General features: G+C 48.8%; 4 protein-coding genes across 9 annotated transcripts in view; 3 read left to right on the top strand and 1 right to left on the bottom strand.

The window, feature by feature from the left end:
* The first annotated feature begins 11240 nt into the window (after positions 1-11240).
* NICN1 (nicolin 1, tubulin polyglutamylase complex subunit) lies at positions 11241-15736 on the top strand. Of its 2 annotated transcripts, XM_026500838.4 has the most exons (6): positions 11241-11490; positions 12768-12944; positions 13199-13312; positions 13766-13837; positions 14174-14278; positions 14353-15736. In XM_026500838.4, exons 1-6 carry the CDS (start codon positions 11359-11361, stop codon positions 14392-14394), a joined length of 642 nt encoding a protein of 213 aa, XP_026356623.1. In that variant the 5' UTR covers positions 11241-11358; the 3' UTR covers positions 14395-15736. The 2 variants fall into 2 exon arrangements, with proteins under 2 accessions (XP_026356623.1, XP_057168082.1); XM_057312099.1 differs by having other exon boundaries at positions 11266-11490; positions 13766-15736.
* A 124-nt stretch (positions 15737-15860) lies between these two features.
* AMT (aminomethyltransferase) lies at positions 15861-20985 on the top strand. The gene is made up of 9 exons (XM_026500837.4): positions 15861-16361; positions 16463-16630; positions 17143-17223; positions 18111-18242; positions 18641-18719; positions 19024-19169; positions 19253-19433; positions 19777-19932; positions 20033-20985. The coding sequence occupies exons 1-9, from the start codon at positions 16272-16274 to the stop codon at positions 20209-20211; spliced, it is 1212 nt and encodes a 403-aa protein (XP_026356622.2). The 5' UTR covers positions 15861-16271; the 3' UTR covers positions 20212-20985.
* Positions 20986-21298: 313 nt separating this feature from the next.
* Positions 21299-24603, bottom strand: TCTA (T cell leukemia translocation altered). 4 transcript variants are annotated; one of them, XR_003316772.4, is made up of 4 exons: positions 24159-24603; positions 23782-23884; positions 22533-22673; positions 21299-22157 (listed from the first exon to the last, which is right to left on the bottom strand). XR_003316772.4 is itself a non-coding variant. In XM_026500842.4 (3 exons), exons 1-3 carry the CDS (start codon positions 24379-24381, stop codon positions 22631-22633), a joined length of 369 nt encoding a protein of 122 aa, XP_026356627.1. In that variant the 5' UTR covers positions 24382-24603; the 3' UTR covers positions 21299-22630. The 4 variants fall into 4 exon arrangements, 2 of the variants coding, with proteins under 2 accessions (XP_026356627.1, XP_026356628.1); XR_007191739.2 differs by having other exon boundaries at positions 21299-21857; positions 22014-22673; positions 23782-23836; positions 24159-24601; XM_026500842.4 differs by having other exon boundaries at positions 21299-22673.
* Positions 24604-24735: 132 nt separating this feature from the next.
* RHOA (ras homolog family member A) overlaps positions 24736-26785 on the top strand; it is a 56792-nt gene continuing 54742 nt past the window's right edge. Inside the window, exon 1 of one of the 2 annotated variants that reach the window (XM_026500839.4) lies at positions 24736-24982. The gene's annotated coding sequence lies outside the window, so the exon portion shown is untranslated. The remainder of the gene's footprint in view (positions 24983-26785) is intronic. The other variant, XM_026500840.4, reaches the window with a different exon arrangement.

Raw genomic sequence — 26785 nt, 5'->3', positions numbered from 1 at the left:
TCTGCCCCTCCCCCTCAAACAAATCAATAAAATCTTTTTTAAAAAAGGAACCCCTGGGTGTCTCAGTGGTTAAGCATCTTGCCTTTGGCTCAGGTCATGATCCCAGGTCCTGGGGTCGAGTCCCACATTGGGCTCCAGTCCCACATTGGGCTCCCTGCTCAGTGGGGAGCCTGCTTCTCCCTCTGCCTACCACTCCCCCTCTTGTGCTCTCTCTCTCTGTCAATAAATAAATAAATAAAATCTTTAAAAATATATATTTAAAAAAAACTTAAGGATATGCTTTCTCCTATAAGCGTATCCAGCAATTTGATTGACTCAAATAAATCCCAGAGGGGCGCCTGGCTGGCTTGGTCACAGGAGCATGTGGCTTTTGATCTTGGGATCCAGAGTTCAAGCCCCATGTTAGATGTAGTAGAGATTACTTAGATAGATGATAGATAGATAGATAGATAGATAGATAGACAAATAGTTTTTAAAAGATTTTTTAAAAATTTATTTGACAGAGAGAGAGAGAGATCACAAGTAGTCAGAGCCAAAGGGAGAAGCAGGCTCTCCACAAAGCAGAGAGCCTGATACATGGCTCTACCCCAGGACCCTGGGATCATGACCTGACCCAAAGGCAGACACTTAACCGACTGAGGCACCCAGGTGTCCCATAAATAAATAACTTTTAAAAAATGAAATAAACCTACAGTAGTGAGTTGCAAAGTTTTTAATCACAGAACAACATTACACTCTTAAAATTACTGAGGACTTAAGAGAGATTTTATGTGAGTGATATCTATGGATGTTTATTAGAAATTAAAACTGAGAAAATTTAAACTATTTGCTTGTTTATTTTTATTTTATTATTTTAAAATTAAATTTGTTTTTAAAATTTAATTTAAATTTTCTTAGAGCACACTCTCTCTAAAAATAAAATAAAATAAAAAAGAACACTCATAAAGGCAACTCAGTAAATATGAAAGCCTGTATCGTTGTATTTTTTGGTTTAGTTTGTAACTTCTCTTTTTTTTCTATATGATTTAAAAGGTGGGGGCGCTTTGGTCAACTCATCTTTGATAAAACAAGAGAGAATGTCTGATGGGAAAAAAAATAGTCTCTCCAACAAATGGTGTTGGGAAAACTGGACAGCAACATGCAGAAGAATGAAGCTGGACCAGTTTGTTACACCATACATAAAAATAGACTCAAAATGGATGAAAGACCTGAATGTGAGATAGGAAACCATCAAAATCCTGGAGGAGAACACAGGCAACAACCTCTTTCACCATGGCTACAGCAACTTCTTACTAGACACGTCTCCAGAGCAAGGGACACAAAAGCGAAAATGAATTATTGGGACTTCATCAAGATAAAAAGCTTCTGCACAGGCACGAAAACAATCAACAAAACTAAAAGGCAACCTATGGGATGGAGAAGGTATTTACAAATGACATGTGGAATAAAGGGCTAGTACCCAATATCTATAAAGAACTTACCAAACTCAACACCCAAAAAATAAATAATCCAGTCAAGAAATGGGCAGAAGACATGAACAGATGTTTCACCAAAGAAGACACACAAATTGGCTAAGTTGAGTTGAGTATGCTCAACCATACTCATCATCAGGGAAATACAAATCAAAACCACAATGAGATACCACCTCACTCCTGTCGAATGGCTAACATTAGCAACTCAGGAAACAACAGATCTTGGCGAGGGTGCAGAGAAAGGGGAACCCTCTTACACTGTTGGTGGGAATGCAAATTGGTGTGGCCACTCTGGAAAACAGTGTGGAAGTTCCTCAAAAAGTTAAAAATAAAACTATTGCCCAGCAATTGCACTACTAGGTATTTACCCAAAGGATACAAAAATACTGATTCAAAGGGACACATATACCCCAAAGTTTATAGCAGCATTATCATCAATAGCTAAATTACAAAAAGAGCCCAAATGTCCATCGACTGATGAATAGATAAAGATGTAGTATATATATACAGTGGAATATTACTCAGCCATAAAAAAATTGAAATCTTGCCATTTGCAATGACATGGATGGAACTAGAGGGTATTATGTTAAGCGAAATAAGTCAGTCAGAGAAAGACAAATATCATACGATTTCTTTGTATGTGGAATTTAAGAAACAAAACAGATGGACATAGGAGTAGGAAGGAAAAGTAAAATAAGATAAAAACAGAGAAGGAGGCAAACCATAAGAGACTCTTAACTATAGAGGACAAACTTGAGGGTTGCTGGAGGGGGGGATGGCCTAAATGGGTGATAGGCATTAAGGAGGGCACTTATTGTGATAAGGACTGGGTGTTATATGTAAGTGATGAATCACTGAATTCTACTCCTAAAACCAATACTACACTATATGTTAAATAACTTGAATTTAAATACTTGGAAGATAAATAAATAAATAAATAAATAAATAAATAAAAGGCGCCTGGCTGACTCAGTTGGTAGAGCATGCAACTCTTGATCTAAGGATTGTGAGTTCGAGCCCACATTGGGTTTAAGAGATTACTTAGAAATAAAATCTTGGGGCACCTGGGTGGCTCAGTCAATTAGGGGGTCCCACACGTGATTTCATCTAAGGTCATGATCTCATGGGTCATGAGATTGAGCCCCGGGTTGACTCTACACTCAAGGGGGAGTCTGCTTGAGAGTCTCTTCCTTTGCCCCTCCCCCTACTTACACTTGTGCAAGTGCTCTCTCTCTCTCAAATAAATAAATCTTTAAAAAAAAATTTTTTAAACAAATGCATAGAACAATTATAAATTTATGTCAGTAGCCATAAAGTGTATAAAGATATTATTTTTGACAATAACAATATGAAGGGGGAGGAACAGATGTATGGGCATAGAGTGCTTATAAACTTGCTGAAACTAAGTTGGTATTATTTAAATTAACTTCTTATAAATTTAAGATGTCAGTTGTAATCCCAAGTTAGCCATCAAGAAAATAGTTTAAAAATATACAAGGGGGGGCGCCTGGGTGGCTCAGTCGTTAAGCGTCTGCCTTCGGCTCAGGGCATGATCCCCGGTTCCTGGGATCAAGCCCCACGTCAGGCTCCTCCGCTGGGAGCCTGCTTCTTCCTTTCCCATTCCCCCTGCTTCTGTTCCCTCTCTCACTGGCTGTCTGTTTCTGTCAAATAAATAAAATCTTAAAAAAAAAATTAAAAAAATATATATACAAGGAGCACCTGGCTGGCTCAGTCGGTAGAGTGTGAGACTCGATTTTGTGGTTGTGAGTTCGAGCCCCACATTGGGTGTAGAGCTTACTTAAAATGAAACAGAACAAATATACAAAAAAGATGAAAATAAATACAAAAAAGGAAAGAAGGAAAACAAAGTAGTACACTACAAAAAAATTAACTAAATTTTAAAAGGCAGAAATGGAGGAATTGAGGAACAACAACAACAACATACTGAATGCATATAGCTAAACTAAGTGTCATAAGAAATCCTTTATCAGTAATCACAACAAATGTAAATGAATTAAACTTTACTAGTAAAAGTTTGGAAGATCGGATTTTAAAAGCCCAGATCTATAAAAAAATAAAAATAAAAAATAAAAGCCCAGATCTATCTATATGCTATCAATAAGGGACTCACTTTAGATACAAGGACACAGAGAGGTTGAAAGTAAAAAAAGGTAGAAAAATATACTCCAAGCAAATAGTAACCAAAAGAAAGCTGGGCAGCTACGTTATTATAAGACAATATAGACTTAAATCAAAACAGCTTACAAGAGACAAAGAAATATATTTTGGTGTTTATTTATTTAAGTAATCTCTACACCCAACATGGGGCTTGAACTCACAACCCCGAGATCAAGTCACGTGTCTGACTCTTGCTCTCAGCTCAGGTCTTGATCTGGGAGTTGTGACTTCACCCCGCATTGGGCTCCATGCTGGAGGTGGAGCCTGTTTAGAAAATAATAATAAATTTAAAAAATAGTAAAATAAAATCTTAGCAAACAAAAAACAACAACAAAAAACATACTCTGTGATGGTTAATTTTTATGTGGACCACAGAATATCTACACATTTAGCTAAATATTGTTCTGGATAAGTGTGTTTGTGAGGGTGTTTCTGGGTGAGATTAGCATTCAAATAGACTGAATAAAGCACATTTCCCTCCCTAATATGGTGGGCTTCATCCAATCAATTGAAAACCTGAAAAGAACAGACAAGTTTAGTAAGGGGAAACTCCTCCTGCTTGGTTGCTTGAGCCAAAACATTGGTTTTCCAGCCTTTCGACTGGGACTGAAACATCAGCTTTTCTTGGGTCTCAAGCCTGCTAGCTTTGGACTAGAATTTATGCAATCAACTTTCCTCATTCTTAGGCTTTCAGACTTGAACTTGAACTGAACATTGGCTCTCCTGGGTTTCCAGCTTACCATCTTGCGAGTCTTAGGGAGTTCTCACGCTCCAAAACTGCATGAGCCAATTCCTTATTCTCTCTCTCTCCATCTGTGTAAAATACAACATGCTCAAAAAACAAAAACAAACCATGGGGTGCTTGGCTAGCTCAGTCAGTAGAACATATGACTCTTGATCTCGGGGTTGTAAGTTCTAGCCCCATGTTGGGTGTAGAGATTACTTAAAAATAAAATCTTTAAAAACAAATATGCTCAACATTTCTCTTTAACTTTTAATTTTTTAAATTACTTTTTTCAATTTTAATTCCAGTGTAGTTAACATACAGTGTTCTATTTGGTGTAGGAAACAAAGGTAGGGGGTGCGTGGGCGGCTCAGTCCGCGTTAAACAACTGCCTTTGGCTCAGGTCATAATCCCATGGTCCTGGGATCGTGCCAGCGTCGGGCTCCCTGCTCAGCAAGGAGCCTGCTTCTGCTGCTCCCCCTGCTTGTGCTTGTGCGGTCTCTCTCTGACAAATAAATATATAAAATCTTAAAAAAAAAAAGATGGGCCACCTAGGTGGCCCAGTCGGTTAAGCATCTGCCTTCAGCTCAACTCATGATCCCAGGCGCCTCAGATCAAATCCCACGTCGGGCTCCTTACTTAGCAGGAAGCCTGCTTCTCCCTCTGCTTGCTGCTACCCCACCTTTTGGAACTTCCGTTATCTTTACTTCTCCCAACCCCAAGGTATATAATCATTTGCTCCTCACAATCCTGGGGCAGCAGGGAGCAGTAGGCAGCAGCATGCAGAAGCTCTTTCTGCCTATGGGTCCTGTCCCTGTGCTTTAATAAAACCATTTTGCATTGAAGAGGTCTCAAGAATTCTTTCTTGGCCATTGGCTCCAAACCTCACCAACACAATACAGCAACATTCAAAAAAACTACATTAATATTGTCTTCTACTTTCTTGAATTTAGCTAAGAGGGTCTTGGCTTCATGAAGGATGGAAATCAGATGCGAGCCAGCAGAAGGTGAAAGCAGAGTTTATTGAAGATATATGTATACAGAATGATACGGACAGAATGTCTAGGAGACCTGGAAAAAGCATGAGTCTCGTTTTTGCTTGAGGCCTGGGGTTTTTATTGGAGATTGTGGTCTGGTGCACATGTCCTCTTAGACATCAGGATCTGGTCAGAACAAGGAGAGGGTCCAGGTGCTCTTCAGAAGTCATTCATTTCCTGAAATCAAGGTCCTTGATGTGAAGGTGTTTGGAGTCAGTGGTCTTGGAGAACGTTCATGATGATCCTGCCCCATCACTCCTTAGATGTGATCTATTGTGCTAGAAGACTCGAAAGATATCACTATCTCTTTATTCCTTACAAGGAAGACATACGCTTTTTGCATTACTAGGTATGTGTAGAGTGGGGTGAGGGTGCTGGTCCTAGTAAGATTAGAAGCCAGGGCAAAGGTCCCAAAGATACAAATGTAGTGATCTGAAGGGGCACCTGCAACCCAATGTTTACAGCAGCGATGTCCACAATAGACAAACTATGGAAAGAGCCCAGATGTCCTTTGACAGACTAATGGATAAAGAAGATGTGGTATATATAAACTATGGAATATTATGCAGCCATCAAAAATGAAATCTTGCCATTTGCAACAACGTGGATGGAATTAGAGAGTATTATGCTAAGCAAAATAAGTCAATTAGAGAAAAGACAATTATTACATGATCTCACTGATATGTGGAATTTAAGAAACATAGCAGAGGATCATAGGGGAAGAGAGGAAAAAAATGAAACAAGACGAAGCCAGAGAGGGAGACAAACCACAAGAGACTGTTAATATTAGGAAACAAGCTGAAGGTTGCTGGAGGGGGGTGGGGGATAGAGTAACTTGGTAATGGACATTGGGCAGGATATGTGTTGTCATGAGCACTGGGTATTATATAAGACTGATGTATCACAGACCTATACCCCTGAAACAAATATCACATTATACATTAATTAATTGAGTTTAAATTTAAAAAAAAAGAAGCCCGAGCAAAAGAAAAAAATGGCTATTTTTGTGGGGTTCCTTCAGTTTCCATCTCATTAGTGTTTTGTTTTTGTTTGTTTTGTTTTTTACTAATGGCTGATGGGAACACAAACTTTCTGGCTCTAAGTAAGATTTGGTGTTATCACCTTTTTTTCTTTAGGGTAGTTCTTTCTTTGGCTTTGGGTAGTTTCCTTACATGCATGGGCTGGTTATTACTAAGCTGAAGCCTCAAGGGGATCCCTCTAGAGATCTCTGGAGTCATCTCTCTGAGCAGTTCTGTTCTGTCTAGCTTCTAGCCATCTTTGCTCCCCAAACTCCCAGTTTTGTCTCCTCAACTCAAGGAGCCTGCCACTCCACCTGGGTTCCTCCTCACTGTATTTGGAAACTCTTTCCAGACAGTAAACTGAGACAATCATTGAGCTTATTTTGTTTCTCCTCTTTTAGGGATCGCTGTTCTGTGCTGCCTGATGGACAGTGTCTGAAAGTGATTGTTTTGTATATTTTGTCTGGTCCTTTGGTTGGGTCAGGTGGGAGGGTAAATCTTTTCCTATTTACTCCATCTTAGCTGGAAGTAGAAGTATCTAAAATCGAACAATTTGTTCATTTGGAATGTATTCATTGAGCGCCATCTATGTCCAGCATGATGCTAGGAGATGTGAGATACAAGCCAACAGACTAAATTCCTACCCCATGTAGCCCAGTGTGGGAGACAGGCTTTGGGGGGATGATTACAATAAAATGTGGAGAGGCTCTGACAATGTACCATGATCTAACTTAGTCCCAGAGATCAAGAAAGTACTCCCTGAAAAATCAAAATCTAAACCAAGAACTGAAGAGTAGATAGGTGGTTGGTGGTAGGGCAGAAGTGATCTAATGAGTGTTCTGTGAGCAGGCTAGAAGAAGAGAGCGGGCACCATGTGGGAGGAACTGGAGTGAAGGTGCCAGGGATGTGGAAGGGGGCAGGTTCATTGTTTATTTTTTAAGTTATTTTTGTTTGTTTATTTGTTTGTTTTGTAATCTCTATGTCCAACTTGAGGCTCAAATTTACAACCCCAAGATCAAGAGTCACATGCTCTTCTGAATGAGCGAGTCAGGGAGCTAGGGAGCTAGGGAGCTAGGGAGCAGGTTTTGAGTGGCCTGTGGCAGGGGCCATTCATGCTTTGGGCTCATGGACTTACCCAGAGCTTTTGGCTTTTACCTTGAAGCAGAAGAATTCCATGAGGATTTCACACTGAAAAGGTTGTCTTGCCACAGAGTAAGTAATGGATTGGAGGGGCTGGAGTGGAGGTGGCTGTCTACCAGGGAAATATGAGGTGAGACTCATCATCTGCAGTGAGGGGCCACACGGCTCTGTGTCTGCCATTGTAACTGAACTACATGAGTTCCCTCCTTGGTGAGTCATGGAAACTATCCAGGTGGAATTGTCATACAAAGAAAATTTACTTGCAGTAAAGAAGGAGATCACCGGGAATAACTTCCAACCTTGACTCCCAGAGCAAGTGTGAATGGGTTCCTTTTATTTAGGGTTAGGATAAATATTTGTTTACTCACTTATTTCATGTATTTTTTTAAAGATTTTATTTTTAAGTAATCTCTACACCCACTGTGGGGCTCAAACACACGACTTTGAGATCAAGAGTTGCATGCTCTTCTGACTGAGCCAACCAGGTGCCCCCTGGGGTTAGGATGCATAGAAATAGGAGCCTTGGGGTGCCTGGCTGGCTTAGAAGAGCATGTGACTCTTGATCTCAGGGTTGTGTGTTTGAGCCCCACAGTGGGTGTGTAAAGATTACTAAAAATAAATAAATAAATAAATAAATAAATAAATAAATAAATAAACTTAAAAAAAAGAAGAAGATAAAGAAATGGGAGCCTTGTCATTGCATGTAGAAGTAGGCATAAGCTCATGCATGTGCCTTAAGGAAACATGCCTATACATATCTTATATGTTATGTAAATGAGGTTTGTGCTTCTCCTTGGGTGGAGACGTTAGTATTATGATGAGGTAAGGGTAACTGTCAGTGACTCCATGGGTCACTCCATGGTCCATCCACCCAGGCATGAGTCAGAGGTTAAGCTCAAACTGGTCTGGGTGATCTGGGCTGCCAGAGCTCTTCATCCAGGCAGTCGTTATTGCTTGAGGGGTAGTTTTGGTTTCCATCACAGGATGCTGTGTCCATGGGGTCTTTTGCCTGAGTTAAAAGATAAGCTGGAAAGGAAAGCTTAGAGAAAAATGTGGGACAAAAGTTGATGGATACTAACAGGCGAGCAGTAAAGGTCAAGTCTTGAGTTCTAGCTGGTGACACTAGGACTATGCTCTCAGAGCTGAGTCCTAAAGCCCAGAACTTGTGTGTATCCTCCTGATTTCCAGGGGGCCTATAATCTTGTGGGATTTGAGAAAGCCTCTGCTCTAGCATGGGGTGGTCTTCATAAAGAGGAAACTCTCAGGAACCTGGAGAGACCCAGGCAGTGGATCATTAGTCTGAGTCCAAATGGAGACAGCAATGGCCAGTCCAGGAGACCCAAGGACACAAATTATTTTCCCTTGACAACAGCCAATGAAAAGACAGGGAATGTTTTCTGTCACTAGAAGTCTCTGGGGGCACCTGGACTGGGAAGGCATAAGTCTTCCAGGCTGTTCCTTGGGCTAGCCTGGAATCCTGGTTTTGTGTCTGTCTGATACACCCCTCTGAGAGCCCTGTGGGTTATACTGGGCCTGTGTCTTTGGGTTCCTCAATAGGCCCAGGTCACCAAAGCTGGCCATTACCCAGAGTGTTCTGACCTATGAGGAAGGAGCCCCAAAGAGGCCCTTATTCCAGCTCTACTGCATACTGCTTTATTGTCTTAGGAAATCACCAGACCACTTCTGGCCTCAGCTTTGTTATCAATAAAACAGACGTAACTAATGAATGATCTCCGAAGCATTGTTTCCACAAGTGCCTGGAAGGATGGTAATGACAATAAACATAACGGTTAACATTCATTTTTTGCTTTGCTTATTTTTTCTTTTATTTTTTTATTATTTTTTTAAAAAGATTTTTATTTATTTGAGAGAGAGAGAGAGAGAGAGCACAGAGGGAGAGTAAGAGGGAGAAGCAGGCTCCCCCCTGAGCAGGGAGCCCGATGCAGGGCTCCATCCCAGGACCCTGAGACCATGCCCTGAGCCAAAGGCAGACACTTTACTGACTGAGCCACCCAGGCGCCCTTTCTTTTTTTCCTTTTAAAATCATGTTTATTGAGGTATAACATAGATATAATAAAAATGCACAAATTTTGGGGCATCTAGCTGGCTCACTTGGCTCACAGAACACGTGATTCTTGATCTCGGGGTTGTCTGAGCCCTGGGCTGGGTGTAGAGATTACTTAAAAATAAAATCTTTAAAAAAATTCACAAATCTTAAGCATTCAGTTTAAAAATTTTTGACAATTGTCTAGACAAATACAACTATCACCACAATCAAATTATAGAACCTTTTCATCACCCCCAAAGTATTCCCTTGTGCTTCTTCATAGTCAATCTCTTCCCTTCTCTCCCTGCCCCAGGAAAAACTGCCCTGATTTGTATTACTATAGATTAGTTTTGCTTTTTTTAGAATTTCACGTAAGTGGAATTATACAGTATGTACTCTTTTGGGTATGGCTTTTTTTGTTTAACATAGTACATTTGAGATTTAGTGGTGGTGGTGTGCATATAATTGTTCATTCCTTTTTAAAAATTTTTTGGTAAAATATACATAATATTTACCATTTTACTCATTTTAAGTGTATAAGTCAGTGGCATTAAGTATATTCGTAGTGTTGTACAACCAACGCCACTATTTACAGAAATTTTTGTCATCATCCTAAACAGAAACTTTGTATCTGTTAATAACTCTATTTCCCCTTACCCCCAGTCCCTGGCGACCTCTATTTTACTTTCTGTCTCTATGAATTTGCCTATTCTAAGTACCTCATGTAAGTGGAATCATAATACAATATTTGTCCTTCATGTCTGTTTTCTTTTTTCACTTAGCATATTTTCAATGTTCACACTAAAGCATTTATCAGTTTCATTCACCTTTAAGGCTGAGTAATTCCATTGTATGTATATACCACGATTTATCCATCCATATGTTGACAGATACATGGATTTGTTCATTTCTTTTTATTGCTAAGCAGTATTCCATTGTATGGATACACCACAATTAGTTCATCTGTTCATCTCATGGACCTTTGGATTATTTCCAATTTCTGGCTATTAAGAACAGTCCTTGAGCGGGCCTATACATCCATTTCTCTTGGGTAAATACTTAGAGGAGTACAACGGCTGGATCACATTGTAGGTATGAATTTAGTTTTTAAAGAAACGCCAAACTTTTTCAAAATGGCTGAAAATTATCAATGGATTAAGGTTCCAAGCACTCCACATCCTCGCCAGTCTTTAATTTTAGCCTGTTCGGTGGGGTTGTGGGAGTTCTGATTAGAACGGCCCTGATGAATAATCATATTAAACATCTTTTCACAGGTTTATTCGCTATTTATATTCTTTTGTGAATGATCTGTTCAAATCCTTTGTCCATTAAAAAAAGGGGGGGTGTTCATACCTATTTTTGCAATTAATGTCTGCCGGGCACTATGCTCATTATTGCTCGTGGCTTTATATGTTTTAACTAACCACCGCCCTGTACAGAGATAGTAACGGTGCAAGGCTTGGCCGCGGAGTACGGACGGGATCGCTCCGATACGGAATGGCTCGAACCAATCTGGGCAGGGACCACAGCTCCTGAAGGCTCGCGCCATGATTGGCCGAAGGAGCACTTCCTCAGGCACTTCCGACTCCCGGCCGGCCCGAAACATCAGTAATTGGCTGGGCTGGCCCAGCGCGAGTCTTCGCGGGAGTTGTAGTTCTTGGGGCTCTGCTGGGGACGCCGGGAAGGGCCGGTGGTCAGAGGCCGGGAGCGGCAGTTGGGCTTGGTCGTGGCTGTTGACACTATGTCCCGCGTGTCGGTGCCCTGCCATGTGAAAGGCACCGTGGCCCTGCAGGTGGGCGACGTGCGAACCTCCCAAGGCCGGCCAGGTGTGCTGGTCATCGATGTCACCTTCCCCAGCGTCGCGCCCTTCGAGGTGAGCAAGCCCCGTGGGCGCGACCGGGGCTCCTGGGCGGGGCTGCCCTGGGAACTCGGGCGTGTCCCAGGCATTTAATTTTTTACCGAAAGCCTCTGCAGTGTCCTCGCCCTTGCAAATCAGTTAACCATTTATTTATTACTTCAGTTAACACATGTTTACCGGAATGCAGTTTTCTGTCCTGTTGTCTTCAACATCTCTCCCCAATGTCCAGGACAGGGCAGGCGTAGAAGTGCCAAGATAGTAGAGTGATGCTGGAAATACAATTGTGAACCAAACAGAGGTGAAAGGTGAAATTTTGTTCCTGGCCACTGGGCGGGGGATCATTAGACAATGAGTTACTCCGACACCTGCCTCCTGCCCATTCCCTATCGTCCCTGCTGGAGGTCAGGTTCAGCGCATTCCTCATCAGGATCCCCCCAGTGGCTCCAGTCTCCAATCTCCAGTTGCCCGTCCACATCTGCTGGCAGAGTGACTGACACTACAAGACCTCAGCACACAGGACAAAGCCCACTTTCTAATGGCTTGGCCTTTGGAGCCACTCTGTGTCTGTGCCCCGCCTGCCTCTTGACCCCATGCACTTTGTCCCGTAGCATGTGGTCCTCTAACAAGCAATTCCTTACGTAAGCTGGGAAACTTCACTAAAAGGCCCAGCCCTGTAAATACTGATTCAGTAGGTCTGGGTGGAGCCTGTACATTTATATCTAAAAAAACAAAACTTATTCAGGTGATTCTGATGAGTGTCCAGTGATGAGAATTGCTGTAGCCAGGCTGAATCACTGCTGTTTCAGGAGTGTGCCAGGTTTTCTCACCCTTTGGTGACCCTTTGCTTATGTTACTTTTACACTGTCTCTTTCCCAGTCCACTTGGTGAACTCCTTCTTTTTAAGTAATCTCTACGCCCAATGTGGGACTCGAACTTACAACCCCAAGATCAAGAGTTGCATGCTTTACTGACTGAGACAGCCAGGAGCCCCTGAACTCCTCCTTCTTGAGGCCTCATTTTGTACATTTTCTGCCTCCTCCAGAGTTAGGATTCTGGCAGCATCTTAGACTTGTGACCAGATATGCGGTCATGGTTTATTTGCATGACCTGCTCATTTGGACTGTGAGCTCTTCTAGGAAAGTGAAATTGTCTTTGGGCCCCAGTAGATGCTTATTGAAATTGTTAGATTGGTAGAAGAGTACATTCCTAAGGGGAGGAGGAGATGGTATGTTTGAGCCTCTCCAGCCCTGGGCCTGGGTCTGATTTGTCACGGTGGGTTGTGTGTGCTCTAGTTACAGGAGATCATGTTTAAGAATTACTACACAGCCTTTCTGAGCATCCGTGTTCGCCAACACACCTCAACGCACACACCGGCCAAGTGGGTGACCTGCTTGCGGGACTATTGCCTCATGCCCGACCCGCACAGTGAGGAGGGAGCCCAGGAGTATGTATCGTTGTTCAAGCACCAGGTCAGCTGGGACTCAGCATGGCTAGGGAAGTCCAAATGAGGGCTCAACAGGGGGTCTGGGGATTGGGCTAGGATACCTGGAGGGAAGAGGGGAGGCAAGGCTGGCCTGGGCTTGTGCCCTGGAGGGATTACTGTTCTTTCCTTCCTAAAGTTCTGGGGAGGCAGCGTCTTGGCTCATTGCTGGTTGACAGGCTCTTGGGCAGTGAGCTAGGGCCTTGCTGGGTCCTTGTGTGTGTGTGTGTGTATCTATGTCAGATGCTGTGTGACATGGCCAGAGTACTGGAGCTGCGCCTGATTCTGCGACAGCCATCACCACTGTGGCTGTCTTTCACAGTGGAGGAACTGCAGATTTACCAGCAGGGACCAAAGGTAAGTGACCAGCTCAGAGCTGTTGGTTGGCCCTTTTGCTAGGAGGCTCTTAGCTATGGGTAGGAGAGCTGGGTGGGGGCTGGGAGTGGACAGTAAGACTCAGAAGGAAATTAGCCAGGAGAGAATGCTGGAAGCTAAGGGTGAGAGGTGAGGTCATGTCCTCGTATCCCCTGACCTTTGAGGCCACCTGCCCCTCTCAGAGCTTGAGCCTTCAGGTGCTGGGAGATACTTCTGTTCCTTGTATTCCCGGGGGCTCCTGCATACCAGAAGAGCTTAGGTAGTCTCTAGGTTCTTAGGTAGTCTGACTGCCCTGTGGACCTCATGGACCCCTGGACAGGGTTTTCTCAGTGTCTGAGGCCCTGGTGCCCTTTTCTCTTCTCTGAGGACCTTGGAATCTGGTCCTAGGGCTTTTCCACTCTGCCTCCTTCAGGGCAGTATGCCTTTGCTTTGCAGAGCCCCTCCATGACCTTCCCCAAGTGGCTCTCCCACCCAGTGCCTTGTGAGCAGCCTGCTCCCCTCATTGAGGTAAGCCCTCATCGTGGGTCAGAACCATGTGTGGACAGCTCTTGTGTCCAGCACAGGCCCAGGTGGGCCTCTTTCTGCAAGAATCTGGGGCTGGACCCAGGGCCCTTTGTTCACTCTGTGCCATCTTCCTCTTGGGTGGTCCATGGGATTTGAGACGTCTCTGAGTGGGACTGGGCTGCTTCCTGCACATCAGGCACCAACCTCATGTTTCACAAGGCATCTGGGAATGTTACTGGTCTCAGTTGGAGGGCCCCATAGCCCAACTTGGCCTCTCTGGAGCTTCAAGGGCACTGCTGGGGAGATACCCATGGCCACTGACCCCTCCTTCTGGAGCAGGGTCTCCCAGACCCCAGCAGGGTCTCCTCCGAGGTGCAGCAGATGTGGGCGCTGACAGAGATGATCCGGGCCAGTCACACCTCCACAAGGATCGGCCGCTTTGATGTGAGTGATCGCTTCCCTCTGCCTTGCTCCCATTGCCCTGAGCACGTCAGATATGATGGTCTTTTGTTTTGCAGGTGGATGGCTGTTATGACCTGAACTTGCTCTCCTACACTTGAACCGTGGCTGTTAGCCAAGATGTTGGCCTTCCGTGCCCACCCAGACCCAGTTTGGGCCACCAGAGGCTGAAGTGCTTTCCCCGTGCATTCTGAGTGCTGCCTGCATGCCCACTGGGTCTGGGCCGCGCTCACCCATTCAGGATTCCTGGGGCTCACTGTGTTGCTTCAGCATGAGCTCTCGGCAGGGGTGTACTCTGTCCTCATCCGACTGCAACCTGAAACTCCTTTTTCTACCCTAAAAACACTTCAGTTCTATTTGCTAAGAATCCCCTTGTGCCCTCTGCTCCTTCTGCCAACATGCACACTCCAGTCTCCTGCCTGCTGCTTCACCCTGAGTGCAGTGGGTTGGGGTGACCTAGTAAACCTGCTCTAACTACAGCTGAAAGGCTGCTGTAGCCATCACACTCCTAGTTTGGAAGCTTGAGGGAAAAACAGGAGCCCATTTCTTCTTTCTGCGCCCTCTAGTGGTCTTCTTTCCCTTTGTGTTATGCCTGTAAGAAGAAATTTCCTTTCTTAACTCTTGCTGCCTACCTAGTGAGCAAAGCTGGAGATTTGGGCAGCCTGAACCCCTTGGTCCCTGAGCTGGCTCCTGGATGTGTGTTCAAATGGGTCTTCCCATCCAGCCCCGGCAGGTGTCTCCGGCAAGGCCGGGGTCTGAGAATGAGTTCTGGGACCTTGGTGCCCAAAGTACTTCCTTGTCCGTTCTCCCAGCTGCCCCCTTCCAAGAGTTATGCTCAGTGTGATGAAAGATCAACCTAGGTAGGGTGTGGGTCCAGGTGAGCGCTCTTATTGGTGTCTAAGAGGCTGAAGTCTGCTACAACCCCAGGCCTGCTGCTGAATAGGGCAGGCTGCTCTTAAGGGAAAATCTTCCTTCTCCGTTTTTTTCTGGCTTTGCCCCCAGGGGCTATGATGCAGCAGTACTCTATAACTTGTGCTAGACCTGGAAAATTGGACATTTGTGCGGCTCAACAGCTTTCTGGAGGAAGGTCAGCCCCCTTTTGGTGGCCACCCTCTGCTCTTACCAGAGTTCTTGCAGGTGTTATCTGCAGGGTCTTGCAGTTATCTTGCACGTGCCTGCAGGGTCATTTACTTAGCCCCATTCAGCTTTTGCTACGAGGGTAATGACCACGATCCTGTGCTCAGGGAGTAGCAGCCCTCAGAGAGGGAGTGTGTGTGTGTGTGTGTGTGTGTGTGTGTGTAAGAGAGTGGGGGGAGGTCCCTGGGGGTGTAGTGTGTAAGAGAGTGGGGGCTGGTGTCTGGGGCGGTGGCAGGGACCGTGCTTCATTCATGCCCGGCATAGGGCGTAGTGTGCAGCAAGATCAATAAACACTTGTGGAATGCATGACTGCTGGTTGCCTGTGTCCTCCCAGTGGGAGAGCCAGAGACCCTCACTAGAGGCGGGATTACTGATGCGCTCAGCCCACCAGGCCGGCTCCACCCTCCTGCGTCCTCTCCGCCCCCTCCCCTCCCCCCATGTGACCTTACACTGCTGATGTCCTGAATGCGCAATTCAGGCCTTTTGGCCTTTTATAGAACTTTGATCTTTTGGAGGCAGGGCTGTCAGCAAGGGGAGGTCTAGCCCCTAGCTCTGTCTCTGAGCCGCTTAACTGGTTTGGATTGCCTAATCTACCCTGGAAGATCAGCTGGAACTGCCTGGGGCTGTTTCCCTACAGATTGGAGTCACTGCACACTGCTTGAAAGCCCCGCCTGCCCTTTGGGCTGCCTTCCTTTGGGGCTGCCCTCCTTTGGGGCTGCCCGCCCCTTCTGATCCCCTTTGTGGGAGACAGACCTGTCCAAGCAGAGCCGGGACTACATCTCCCAGCGTGCCTGGCAGAGTGGTGGCCTCTGAGTGCCGGCTGCACTGGCTGCGGGCAACAATGCAGCGGGCAGTGAGCATGGTGGCCCAGCTGGGCTTGCGGCTGCAGGCGCTCCCGTCCGCCCTCCGCCGTCCACTCAGCTGCGCACAGGTGGGATCGAGGGTGCCGGGGCATGGTGCCAATTTTGGAGGTGGGGGAGGGAGGAGGGTGGAGGCCGGGACACTGGTGGCCCTGAACCCAGCCACCCGCAGGACGTACTCCGCAGGACACCACTCTATGACTTCCACCTGGCTCATGGCGGGAAGATGGTGGCGTTTGCAGGCTGGAGTCTGCCTGTGCAGTACCGGGACAGCCACGTTGACTCACACCTGCACACACGCCGGCACTGCTCGCTCTTTGACGTGTCCCACATGCTGCAGGTGAGTCAGGGGAGCACCCTGGCTGCCTAATCAAGGCTTCTTCCCCATCTACAGTGGTGCAACCCTTGGCTTTGTGGGGAGCTGGGTTCCAGGGGCCACCACCCTCGCAGACGAGGTAGAGGTCTCCGGTGGCATAGACTATGGCCCCCAGGACATTACCTCAGAGGGCTCTTGGTTGTCTCCTCTTTAATCTCCTCAGCCTGCTCCCACTCAGTGGTGTGCCTCTGTGTCCTGGGTTCCCCCGGGGCTGGCGCCCATTCCCATTGGCTCTCCTGGGTGTTGGTTTGGAAAAGGGGGTATTTCAGGATGGTGCTGGGCCCTTTCAAGTTCCCTAACCTCCCCCATTGCACCCTCTCCTGTATTGGCAGATGTGGGGGAATCAGAGGATGGGGCTCTGCCACCTGTGGAATCAAGGGACTGCTCAGGCATTTTGGCTGGGTTGGACTGGACTGTGGACAGCAGGGAGGATACCTCCTTGATCAGTGGCCTGAGGTTTTTGATCTCTTTCCCAGACCAAGATACTTGGTTGTGACCGGGTGAAGCTGATGGAGAGTCTAGTGGTTGGAGATATTGCAGAGCTAAGACCAAACCAGGTGGGCCCCTGTTCTCTCCCATTTCTGCTCAGTGGGTGTTCTTAGTCTTCAGCCAGCAAATGGGAAGGGTGCGGACACAGTGGTGGCTCAGACACAGCTTCTCAGGGCTTGCAGTCTTGGGGAATGGGGTCCCTGAGTCAAGTCCAGATGTCCAGTTATCTGCAGGGAGGGGGCTTATTCCATCCTTACCACATCAGGCTGGGAAGCCAGAAACCTATGACCTGTTTTGTAACCTTCCATGCTGTCAAACCCCTTGCAATGCAAAGGTAGTCCCTAAACCAGCAGCCTCATCATCACGAAGAGCTTGTTAGGAATACACTCTCAGGCCCTGCTCCAGATGTGCTGAATCAGAACCTGCATTTTAACAAGATCCCCAGGTGATTCGTGTGATCTCTCAACCTCAGGCTCTGTCCATCCAGTGGGGAGGCTGTGAGGCCAGCCTCATGGTATTCTGGAGTATTGCTGTGGCACTCTCGGGATCATCAAGATGGACTTTGAAGTCTCTGTCTTGGGGTTTGGGGCATGGACTGAGTTGTCTCAGGTCTGGGTGGGATGAAGCAAGTCCTAGATGCCCTGGATAAAGTGTGAAGTGGGGCTGTCAGTACTGAGTGGGGAGAAGTACAGAGGCTCCACCAGATCAGGGAGGTCTCAGACCCAAGATGGGGAAGGCATAAAAAACTTTCTCAGCGCATGAGGATCAAAAGCCCTGGGCTTGGGCGGGGGGCCTGGGCTTACCTAGCCTAGCTCCTTGCCCCTCCTCCCCTCCTAGCCCTTTGCTTGAGGGTTCGTGGATTTCTGGTGGCTGAGTGGGCCCAGGGGTGTGTCTGACTCATACTTGAACTGGGCCTCCTGGACCTGGAGGCAAAGATGTTCCACTTTGGCACTAGGGGACACTGTCGCTGTTTACCAATGAGGCCGGAGGCATCTTAGATGACTTGATTGTGACCAGCACATCTGAGGGGTACCTGTATGTGGTGTCCAACGCTGGCTGCCGAGACAAGGACTTGGCTCTCATGCAGGTACACACCCTTTGTGTTCTAAGTACCCTGTCTTTGCTCACAGAGCAGCATCCTTGTTGTCCAGGACAGACCTGGCAGGGACAAGGGGCTCAGACAATGGCTCTTTTGAGTGAATGAACAGCAGGCCCTCCATGGAGAATGCCAGGTTTCAGTGATGGGGGAGTAGGGAAGATGAGACTGGCCCCCGCTCCCAAGCAAGCATCCTCTGGTGAAGGTGGAGGCTGGAGCCCGATGTGAGTATTGGCGGACCTGGGCTTGGGTCATTCCTACCACTTAGTTATATGACCTTGTAAGATGGGAACAAGCCTACTCTGCCCAGCTCTTCAGCTCTCAGCCCGCAGTAGGTGCTCAGTAAGCGGTCCCAGAAGCTGATGAGGTGTTTCTGTCTTTCCTTTCAGGACAAGGTCGGGGAGCTTCAGAACGAGGGCAGTGATGTGAGCCTGGAGGTGGTAGATAATGCCTTGCTAGCCCTGCAAGGTGAGCAGGACAGGCTAGGGTTGGAGTCGACCTTTGCCTTGCTGGCTTTTTTGACTGCTTAGCATAGGAACCATTCCAGGAGGAAGGTGTGGACGGTGTGGTATTTGTGTGCCCTAATTCTAAGTTTGGAATTACGCCCTCCCTCTACCTGCTATAAGGTTCAGGGGCTGTGGGCAAGAGCATCTTCACTCACCTGCAGAGTAGGACTTGCTCAGTCCTTACTCTGGCCCCTGAGTAGGGGCTGGGTCCAGGTTTTAGGGGAAACTGGGACCTGGACACTGGGTCACTGGCTCCCTGGGCCCAGGCCCCACTGCAGCGCAGGTGTTGCAGGCCGGCGTGGCAGATGACCTGAGGAAATTGCCCTTCATGACCAGTGCTGTGATGGAGGTGTTCGGTGTGTCTGGCTGCCGTGTGACCCGCTGCGGCTACACAGGAGAGGACGGTGTGGAGGTATGTCAAGAAGTGGGTGTAGGGTAGTGCAGGGCATCCACTCTGGACCCAGTTGCCCATCAGCTCTCTGGTGTCCCATGCAGATCTCCGTGCCAGCTGCGACGGCAGTCCATCTGGCCACAGCTCTGCTGGAAAACCCAGAGGTGAAGCTGGCAGGGCTGGCGGCCCGGGACAGCCTGCGCCTGGAGGCAGGCCTCTGCCTGTATGGGAGTGACATCGATGAACACACCACGCCTGTGGAAGGCAGCCTCAGCTGGACATTGGGTGAGTTGGGCTAGTACTCAGGGATAGAATCCTGAAGGCTGGAGTGGCCAGCCCATGACTGCTCCCAAGGCTGTGTACCCCGGAGCAAGTGACTCAGCCTCCCTAAGCCTCCTATCCCTGAAGTTGCCACTGTGGCTTTGCCCATTAGACGCTGAGGATCTTCAGCTGGCTGAGGTGGGCAGCACAGCCTCTAAGAGCTGAGGATGGGCGGTGGGTGGCTGACTGCATTGCAGGGGAGGAATGGGGCTTCTGGATGGATGTTACTTGGGGTCCCACTAACTAGGACCTGCTGTGGCCAGGAGCCTTATGGACTGTGGCTTAATCCTTGTGTGTCATGCTTCAGGGAAGCGCCGCCGAGCCGCCATGGACTTCCCTGGAGCCTCGGTCATTGTTGCCCAGCTGAAGGGCAAGGTGCAGCGGAGACGTGTGGGGTTAATGTGCGAGGGGGCGCCCATGCGGGCGCACAGCCCCATCCTGAATACGGAGGGCACCGTGATTGGTAGGTGAACCAGAGAAGTTGGAGGGCCCTTGTCCTTTCCCCAGGAAGGTGGGCATTGGACTGGCAAGGTGATGCTGACATACGGCCTCTGCTCACACAGGTACTGTGACCAGTGGCTGCCCCTCTCCCTGCCTGAAGAAGAACGTGGCCATGGGTTATGTGCCCTATGAGTATAGTCGGCCAGGTACCCCACTGCTGGTAGAGGTGCGGCGGAAGCAGCAAATGGCTGTGGTCAGCAAGATGCCCTTTGTGACCACAAATTACTATACCCTCAAGTGAAATTGGCTTGGGGCAGGGCCCCTCCCATCCAGGAGCCTGGACCTGGAGGGCATTCTACAAGGGTTAGGAAGCTAAGGCTGAATACACTGGGGGTAGGTGGCTAGGGTGGAGGTTGGTTCTGGTTGTCTGGTTGAGGGGGGTCCCATGCCACTTATTCCCACCCCCCTCCTGTGCCTTTCCAACTTCAAGACCCCATTTTTGAGCAAGGGACCAGCTCATGCAATGTCAGCCTGTGCCCCCACCGACCTCATTCTTGTCTGCCTCCCGGAGGGCTGTGGAAAGCTTTAGTTCTGGCATCCATCCCTTCCACTCGGCCAGGTGCTGGCCGTGGAGCAGAGGCTTACATTTAGGGAATAAAGCCTGCCCAACCTACCTCACCAGGGTTTCTCACACTGCAAAAGGGTTATTACCTTGGGCAGTGCCAGCCATCTCCTTCAGTTTACTTTCCATGAATGCAAACTGCTGCCTCTCCCTGGGTCGGAATGATTCCTGACTCACTGAGGGCTGGCCCTGTAGGCCTGCTGTGCCTGTGTAAACTCGGGGACAGCTGAGGAGGCACAGACTCACTCGTCCACATTCCCGAGTTAGCCCAGCCTACTGCCCAGTAGCAGACCATGCCAGGCTCACCACCTGTTCTGAGCCCCAGGGCTGTTGTAGGACAGGCTGGGCCTCCTCCTGGACTTGACTTACGCTGGCTGACCTTTGCCCCTGGGGCCCATTACTGGACTCCACTGACTTCTAAAATAACATTAAATGAGCTTCCTTTTCTTCTTGCTTGCCAGCCTCTAGCTTCATTGTGTTTTGTCCACATGGTTCCTGGGGTGCCAGCCCAATGCCAGTTTGCCTGGCCTCTGAGGCAGGCTCAGAGTGGGTTCCCCCTGAGAGGGGCAGGTCTATAAAAACTAATGAGGATAAAGCCCCTTCCTATTGGGCACTCACTACTGCTCCTCCAGGGGGCTGGCATCACCTCTCCACCTCTGCAAGTCGTTGCATTCTGGGCGCTGAGGGGCAGTAGCCCCCCATGTTCCCTCTCCAGTTTCCCCTGTGCATGCACACCCTTGTCCTGTCTGAATAATCACACAGCTGATGCACTTACACATTTAATAAGCCACATCCTCAGTTGAACCTGGGGTGAAACGTGAGACCCTGATTCTGTGTGGTGGTGTCAGTGGGTGGGGCTGGGGCTGCAAAACCGTCATCCTACCAGCCAGAAGGTAGCTCCGGAGTAGGTACACGTCCATCAGTGCAGTGTGGTCCTACTCCCAGTGCACCTCTGCTGCCAAGGTGGCCTAGCCAAAGGCTGCTGGTTGGAAATGTGACCTCTAATAGAGGAAGCAGGCGGCGGGACACTGAGGTAGCCCAGCAGAAGCGGGTAGGAGTACGGCCTTCAGGAAACGAGGCGGTTCTAGCGGTACGCTGCTTTCAGAAATGGCACATGCCACCCACACCTTTGGAAGCTCCCCTGGCCCACTGTGTAGGTGGCAGGCCTGTGGCTCTTCCCGGTTGAGGGTTCTTGGGGGCTGAGATGGTGCTAGTGGGGAGCCTGTGGCCTCTTAGGATGAAGCTCCTGTGGTTCCGGGTCAAGATGGGAAGTGATGAAGCTGCAGGGCATGGTGGGGCAGCGCCACTCCACATTAACTGTCTCCCTATGAAGGGGCAGGGTACAACCCCATGGGCACTTAAAACGGTGGGGGTGGAAGGTCACCCCCCGGGGCTCAGTCTCTTTCAGGTACCCAGCTTCCCAACAAGAACGACTGAGAGGAGTATGAATGAGGTGGCTCATTCCATAGCCTGGCTCATACCTGGAAAGCTCTGGATGGGCCAGGGAGGTGGGTGTTTGGTGCCTCCAAGTCCGGATGGTCCAGCTCCCCCTGCCTTACACTTGAATGGCCGGCTAAGTAACTACAGAGTGAAAGGCCATGTCCAATCCAGAATTCCCTGGCTCCCTGCCCACAAAGCAAAAACAAAGTCAAGAGACCTAGAGCTTAGGGGTCAACAGACTTCTCTTACAAATCCCAGAGCTGGTCAACCTCAAGTTTCCTCTCAGGATAAATTTCTATGGGGTCACATCCCAGGGGGGTGGCAAGAGGGACAGGAAAAAGCCAGAGCAGAAAATGGACTGTTGGCCTCCCCAACCCAGAGGCTTCTCCTGAGCTGACCCCTGAGAGAGGAGGGAGGAGCATGCCTTCTCCTTAAGGCACCCAGATCAAGGTAGAGGCAAATTTTACTGGCCCAATGCTTGGGGCTGCTGGAGGCAAGGCCAAGAGCAGTGGAGGCCCAGGCCTGCAAGCACTGGGGTACTCCCTGCCCCCAACCCTGACCTCCCGGCCGTTGTCTCTGGGGTCTGGGCAGCAGCAGAACCCAGTGTGAGAACCAGCAGACCCGGTGATGTCCCTGGAGATCCCTCTGCTGCCTTCCCTTATTCTCTGTGGGTTTTGAGAGGTTCGTTTGCTGTTGTTTCCCTAAAAATGGAGAGAAGAGAGGGGTTATTCCACCGGCAGCCCAACAGTCTCTGATTGGCTCTCTCTAGCCCTTTAGGGGCTGAGGTGGGCTCAGTAAGGCCACACTACAACCTAGACCGCTCTACTGAGTTCCCACAGCCCACACTGGGTCCCCCACCTTTATCCTGTTGACAAATTCTTCCTCCTGGTTCCTCGCCTTATCATGGTGTTCCTGTCTTTCCCCAGTTGCCCAGGATCTGGGCAGTGGCAGGCCTCCTAACTGGCTTCTTGCCTTCTCTATTGGACCCTTTATCTTCTTGCCATGAAGCAGGCAGTTACAAAGACAAATTAGATCAGGCCATAGCCTGGCTGAGTCCTTCAATAGTTTCCTGAGATTTAGGATAGGGTTTCATGGTCCCTCCATGCCTTCATGTTTGAGCTGCAGTGTCACAGCCTTGTCTAGTCTTCCAACATGACACTCTTGTTCTTGCCCTGGCTCTTGTGCTATCCATTCTCAGCCTGGTACACTTGACCACTCCCTAGCCTTTGCCCTCAGCTTAGCTGTTTGGGGAGAAAACTCTGACTGCCCTCACCCTCTGCTCTGCTGCTCTTCCCTTTTTTTTTTTTTTTTTAATTTTTTTGCTGCCCTCCCTTTTAAATCTCTGGCTCCCCCTGTAAACAGGGACTCAGTTCTTGTTCTCTGGACCTAGTGTGGCCTCTGTCATATGGTAGGAGCTCAGAGATTAGTTGAGTGAATGCTGTGATTAGTGATTTGATGTTTTAGAAATGAGGAGGCTGACCCAGATGAGGCCAGTCAGTGCAATAAGGACAGAGGCTCCTGCCTTCTTAATTGAGGGGCTTGCAGTAGAGTGGAATCCAACAGACTTGCCACTTCAACTCTGAAATCACCACCAGCCTCACAGGTTGCTGAACAGCCTATTGACGGGCTGTTCAGAAATTGGTGTCACTTGAAGCCTGAGTTCTACTTGCAGGCCTTGGAGCTTTCTGCAAAGGCCACTAAACTGGTGGACTCCTGCCCTGAGAACTTCTTGCCCCTTTCCCTGGTCCCAGCACAGGCGTGTCCTCTGCCTGCCAAGCATGGGGTTGCCATGGGCACAGATTTACTCACCACGAAGTGAAATGCGTGGAGCCATCAGGTGTGGATCCGTTCTGGCCGCCCAGACCTGGGGGCAGGAACACATCCAGAGCTGCAGCAGGCTGGGGGTGGGGATCTGAGCAGGTATCAGCCCAGGTCAGGTTAGAGGCCAGTGGTGTTGTCTGGTGGAGTCTCGTGGGGGCCCTAAAGGGACTATAGTAGTGTCTGATGGAGGTTCAAGGGAACAATGAAAATGTAATGGGTGGACCGGGGTTTCTGGCATGAAATGGTATCTTGGCATGGGTCAGGGTACAGCGTTAAGTAGTGATAAGGTTCTTAGGGGATCAGTGGTAGTCTACGGGGTTCCGGGGAGCCCAATGGTACAGTCCGGTGGGGGTGGGGAGCCTCACCTGGGCGGTGATACAGCCCTGTCACCGTGCTCCCGTAGAACCCCCACGCCAGCTGGATGCCCAGGAGACTTAACACCAACCACAGTAGCAGCAGCTTGAAGAGAGTCACGCGCATGTCCTGCGCCTCCCACTCCCGCAGGAACTCGCTGCCCAGGGTGCCCAGCGCGCCCAGCACCGTAGTCGGCAGAGCCTGTAAGGACTGCCCAGACCAAGGCTCCGCCATGACTGGTCCATGCCCCACCCCGGGGACTGTCACTGTAGTCCCCACTGCGCAGGCGTCTGGTCTTCCGGGGCCAGGCCCGTTAGTGCGCACGCGTAAACCAGGCAAGGCGGGCCTACTTCGCTTGCGCGAAGAGTTGGCAGTTTGGGGCGGAGTACTAAAACCGCGCACGCGCACTAGCCCCACCCTGCTTACTTAAAGGATGAGTGAGTCGAGGAGCATAAAATAGCAACCGGGTCTTTTATAGCCCCGGAGTTCCCGTGATGCCCCACGCGGCTACAGTGATTGGTTAAGCGCCTTGCTGTTAGGGCGTGGACGCGCTCCTGAGCAATCGTGGCTGAGCTGTGAGTGCGCGCGCGCGCGCGAGGCCGCGGCTGGGGCTGGCTCGAGCCCGCTGGCACACGGGGGCGCGCACGTCGCTCCCCGCCCTCCCGCCGCCGACCGCCCTCGCTCGCTCGCGCTCCCCGCCCGCCGCCCGCCGTCCTCGGTCGGTTCTCTCGTTAGTCTGCTGCCGTCTCCTCAGCCACCCGCCCGTCTCCGAGCTTGCGACTCGCGGACAGGCGTCCTCGGCGCAGAGAGGCCGGACTGCGAGTCGTCGCCTGAGGTGAGCGAGAGGGTTCCCTCCTGGCGCCGCGGCGCCCCGGGCCCGCCCGCCCGGCACTCTTCCGGCCGCCCGCCGGCCCGCCGCCCCGCCGCGGCCGCGCCCCACCTGCTGCTCTCAGCCGGCTGCCCCTGGGTCCCGGCCTCTGCCCCTGCCTCCCGGCCCGGGCCCCGCTCCCCAAAGCGGCGGCCCCGCCCGCGCAGTCCCCGGAAGCGCGCCCCGCGGCCTCCCGCGCCCCTTCCCCCGCCCGGCCAGGCCTGGTGGAGCCCAAGCCGCCCGCCCGCGGTCCCCGGCTCTTCCTCTCTCACGGCTGTGCCGGGCAGGGCGGGGGCTTCGAGCCGGGCCCGGGCACCGCGCCGTGCAGCCGGCCCCGGCGAAGCGCGCGTGGCTGTCGGGGAGTTGAAATGGGAAAGAAAAACTCTTTACAACTCCATCTTGGCTTTTACATTGAATATGAAACATGAATCACCGTTTTATACAGGGTGAAGTCCAGTTATGTTTTGGGTAGATTTTCTTTTTAAATGCAGTATTCTCGGAGATTGTGTAAGTAAAGTACTGTTGAAATCTTATGGCTTAGGATTCTTGGGTATTGAAAAGGGAATTTTCCAGTTGAAAACATTTTTTTCATGATTTAAACTGTGTTGCATCGAAATAGAGTATTAATTTGCAATTTTGCTTAGTTTAAGTTACTGCCTTGATAGGAATCATCTAAACAGCTGTCCTTCGTTACCGATTGAACCCAGTTACAACCCGTCTTTATTAAATAGCACTGTTTGCACTCCGATTTGGTCAAAAGAATGTTTAGTAGTTTATGGTGGAAAATTGGCGTCCTTTTTGCCTGAGTTGGTTTCACTTGTGTTTTTTAATGGTCCTGATTTAAAATTTTTACCAGTATTGGCGACTTGTTTCCTTCTTTTTGTGTTATTTTTAAGTTTGTGTTTGAAGTAAATGTTTCTTGCAGGTGTGCGGTCAGATTATAGTCCTCCCTGCCAGATTTGAACGGAAAAAATACTTTTAAAAAATTCTTAAAAATGTTAAATTTGGTGAGAATTTTTCAGTCACTTAGTGTCAGATACCCAAATGTGTAACATGTATATACCATTGCATGATTGTCACTTTAGGTATGGCTAAGTTGGTAGAGATACTGGTACGAGCATTGGGCACAAGTGACATTGCTTGGCCTGAAAATACAAGACTAATTCTTAATTGTGAAGGGTAACTTACTTAAAGATCTCTTGATAAGTTGTCCGGAGAGTAGTTCCATCTACTTTTGTAGAGCAGTGGTGGCTCTTGAGGAACCCAACAAAATAGAAGAAAACTTGCTTTGTAAGTCAGAGTCTACTCCTAGAGTTATGGCTTCTGTTCTCATAAAAATCTGTACTAGATGGAAGAAGAGAATAGGAATCCACCAGCTTTTTCGTAGATCCAGGATTTTAGACCCAAAAGGAATCTTCAGGACTTAATATGGTTCAACCCCATTTGTAGATGAGGAAACTGAGTCCCAGAGACTTATGTAAATTTCCTAAGGTTATTTGTCCAGTCAGGTGCAGGCCAGAACCATTTTCTCTTACTGTATTCTCCTTGTGCTCTCAAACAGCTTGCTTAGAGTTAGGTAAAATTCGGAACGTAACTTATTTCCAGTGTTTTTTTTCCTTTTATGTGTTACTGATTTTATATATGTTGTGAGAATCTGAAAAATTCATTTTCTAAACAAATTTCAGTTCTTTAGCTTCACAACATTAGCCTCCCTGAAACTGGATGGTCCTGCAGAAGTTGATTGAAATACATAAATAAATATACAGGGTC

This window comes from Ursus arctos, unplaced genomic scaffold (assembly GCF_023065955.2).
Source record: "Ursus arctos isolate Adak ecotype North America unplaced genomic scaffold, UrsArc2.0 scaffold_14, whole genome shotgun sequence".
NCBI lineage: Eukaryota > Metazoa > Chordata > Mammalia > Carnivora > Ursidae > Ursus > Ursus arctos.
Note: the sequence above shows the minus strand (reverse complement) of the source record. Positions and strands in the feature narration are given on the sequence as shown.

Coding starts and splice junctions, on each gene's coding strand:
- TCTA (XM_026500842.4), bottom strand. CDS start 24,381: ATGGCGGAGCCTTGGTCTGGGCAGTCCTTACAGGCTCTGCCGACTACG. Junction 23,885..24,158: donor AGGGCTGTATCACCGCCCAG/GTGAGGCTCCCC, acceptor ATACCTGCTCAG/ATCCCCACCCCCAGCCTGCT. Junction 22,674..23,781: donor TCCACGCATTTCACTTCGTG/GTGAGTAAATCT, acceptor CTCCATTTTTAG/GGAAACAACAGCAAACGAAC.
- NICN1 (XM_057312099.1), top strand. CDS start 11,359: ATGTCCCGCGTGTCGGTGCCCTGCCATGTGAAAGGCACCGTGGCCCTG. Junction 11,491..12,767: donor CCAGCGTCGCGCCCTTCGAG/GTGAGCAAGCCC, acceptor TGTGTGCTCTAG/TTACAGGAGATCATGTTTAA. Junction 12,945..13,198: donor TATCGTTGTTCAAGCACCAG/GTCAGCTGGGAC, acceptor TATCTATGTCAG/ATGCTGTGTGACATGGCCAG.
- AMT (XM_026500837.4), top strand. CDS start 16,272: ATGCAGCGGGCAGTGAGCATGGTGGCCCAGCTGGGCTTGCGGCTGCAG. Junction 16,362..16,462: donor GTCCACTCAGCTGCGCACAG/GTGGGATCGAGG, acceptor AGCCACCCGCAG/GACGTACTCCGCAGGACACC. Junction 18,243..18,640: donor AGGACTTGGCTCTCATGCAG/GTACACACCCTT, acceptor CTTTCCTTTCAG/GACAAGGTCGGGGAGCTTCA.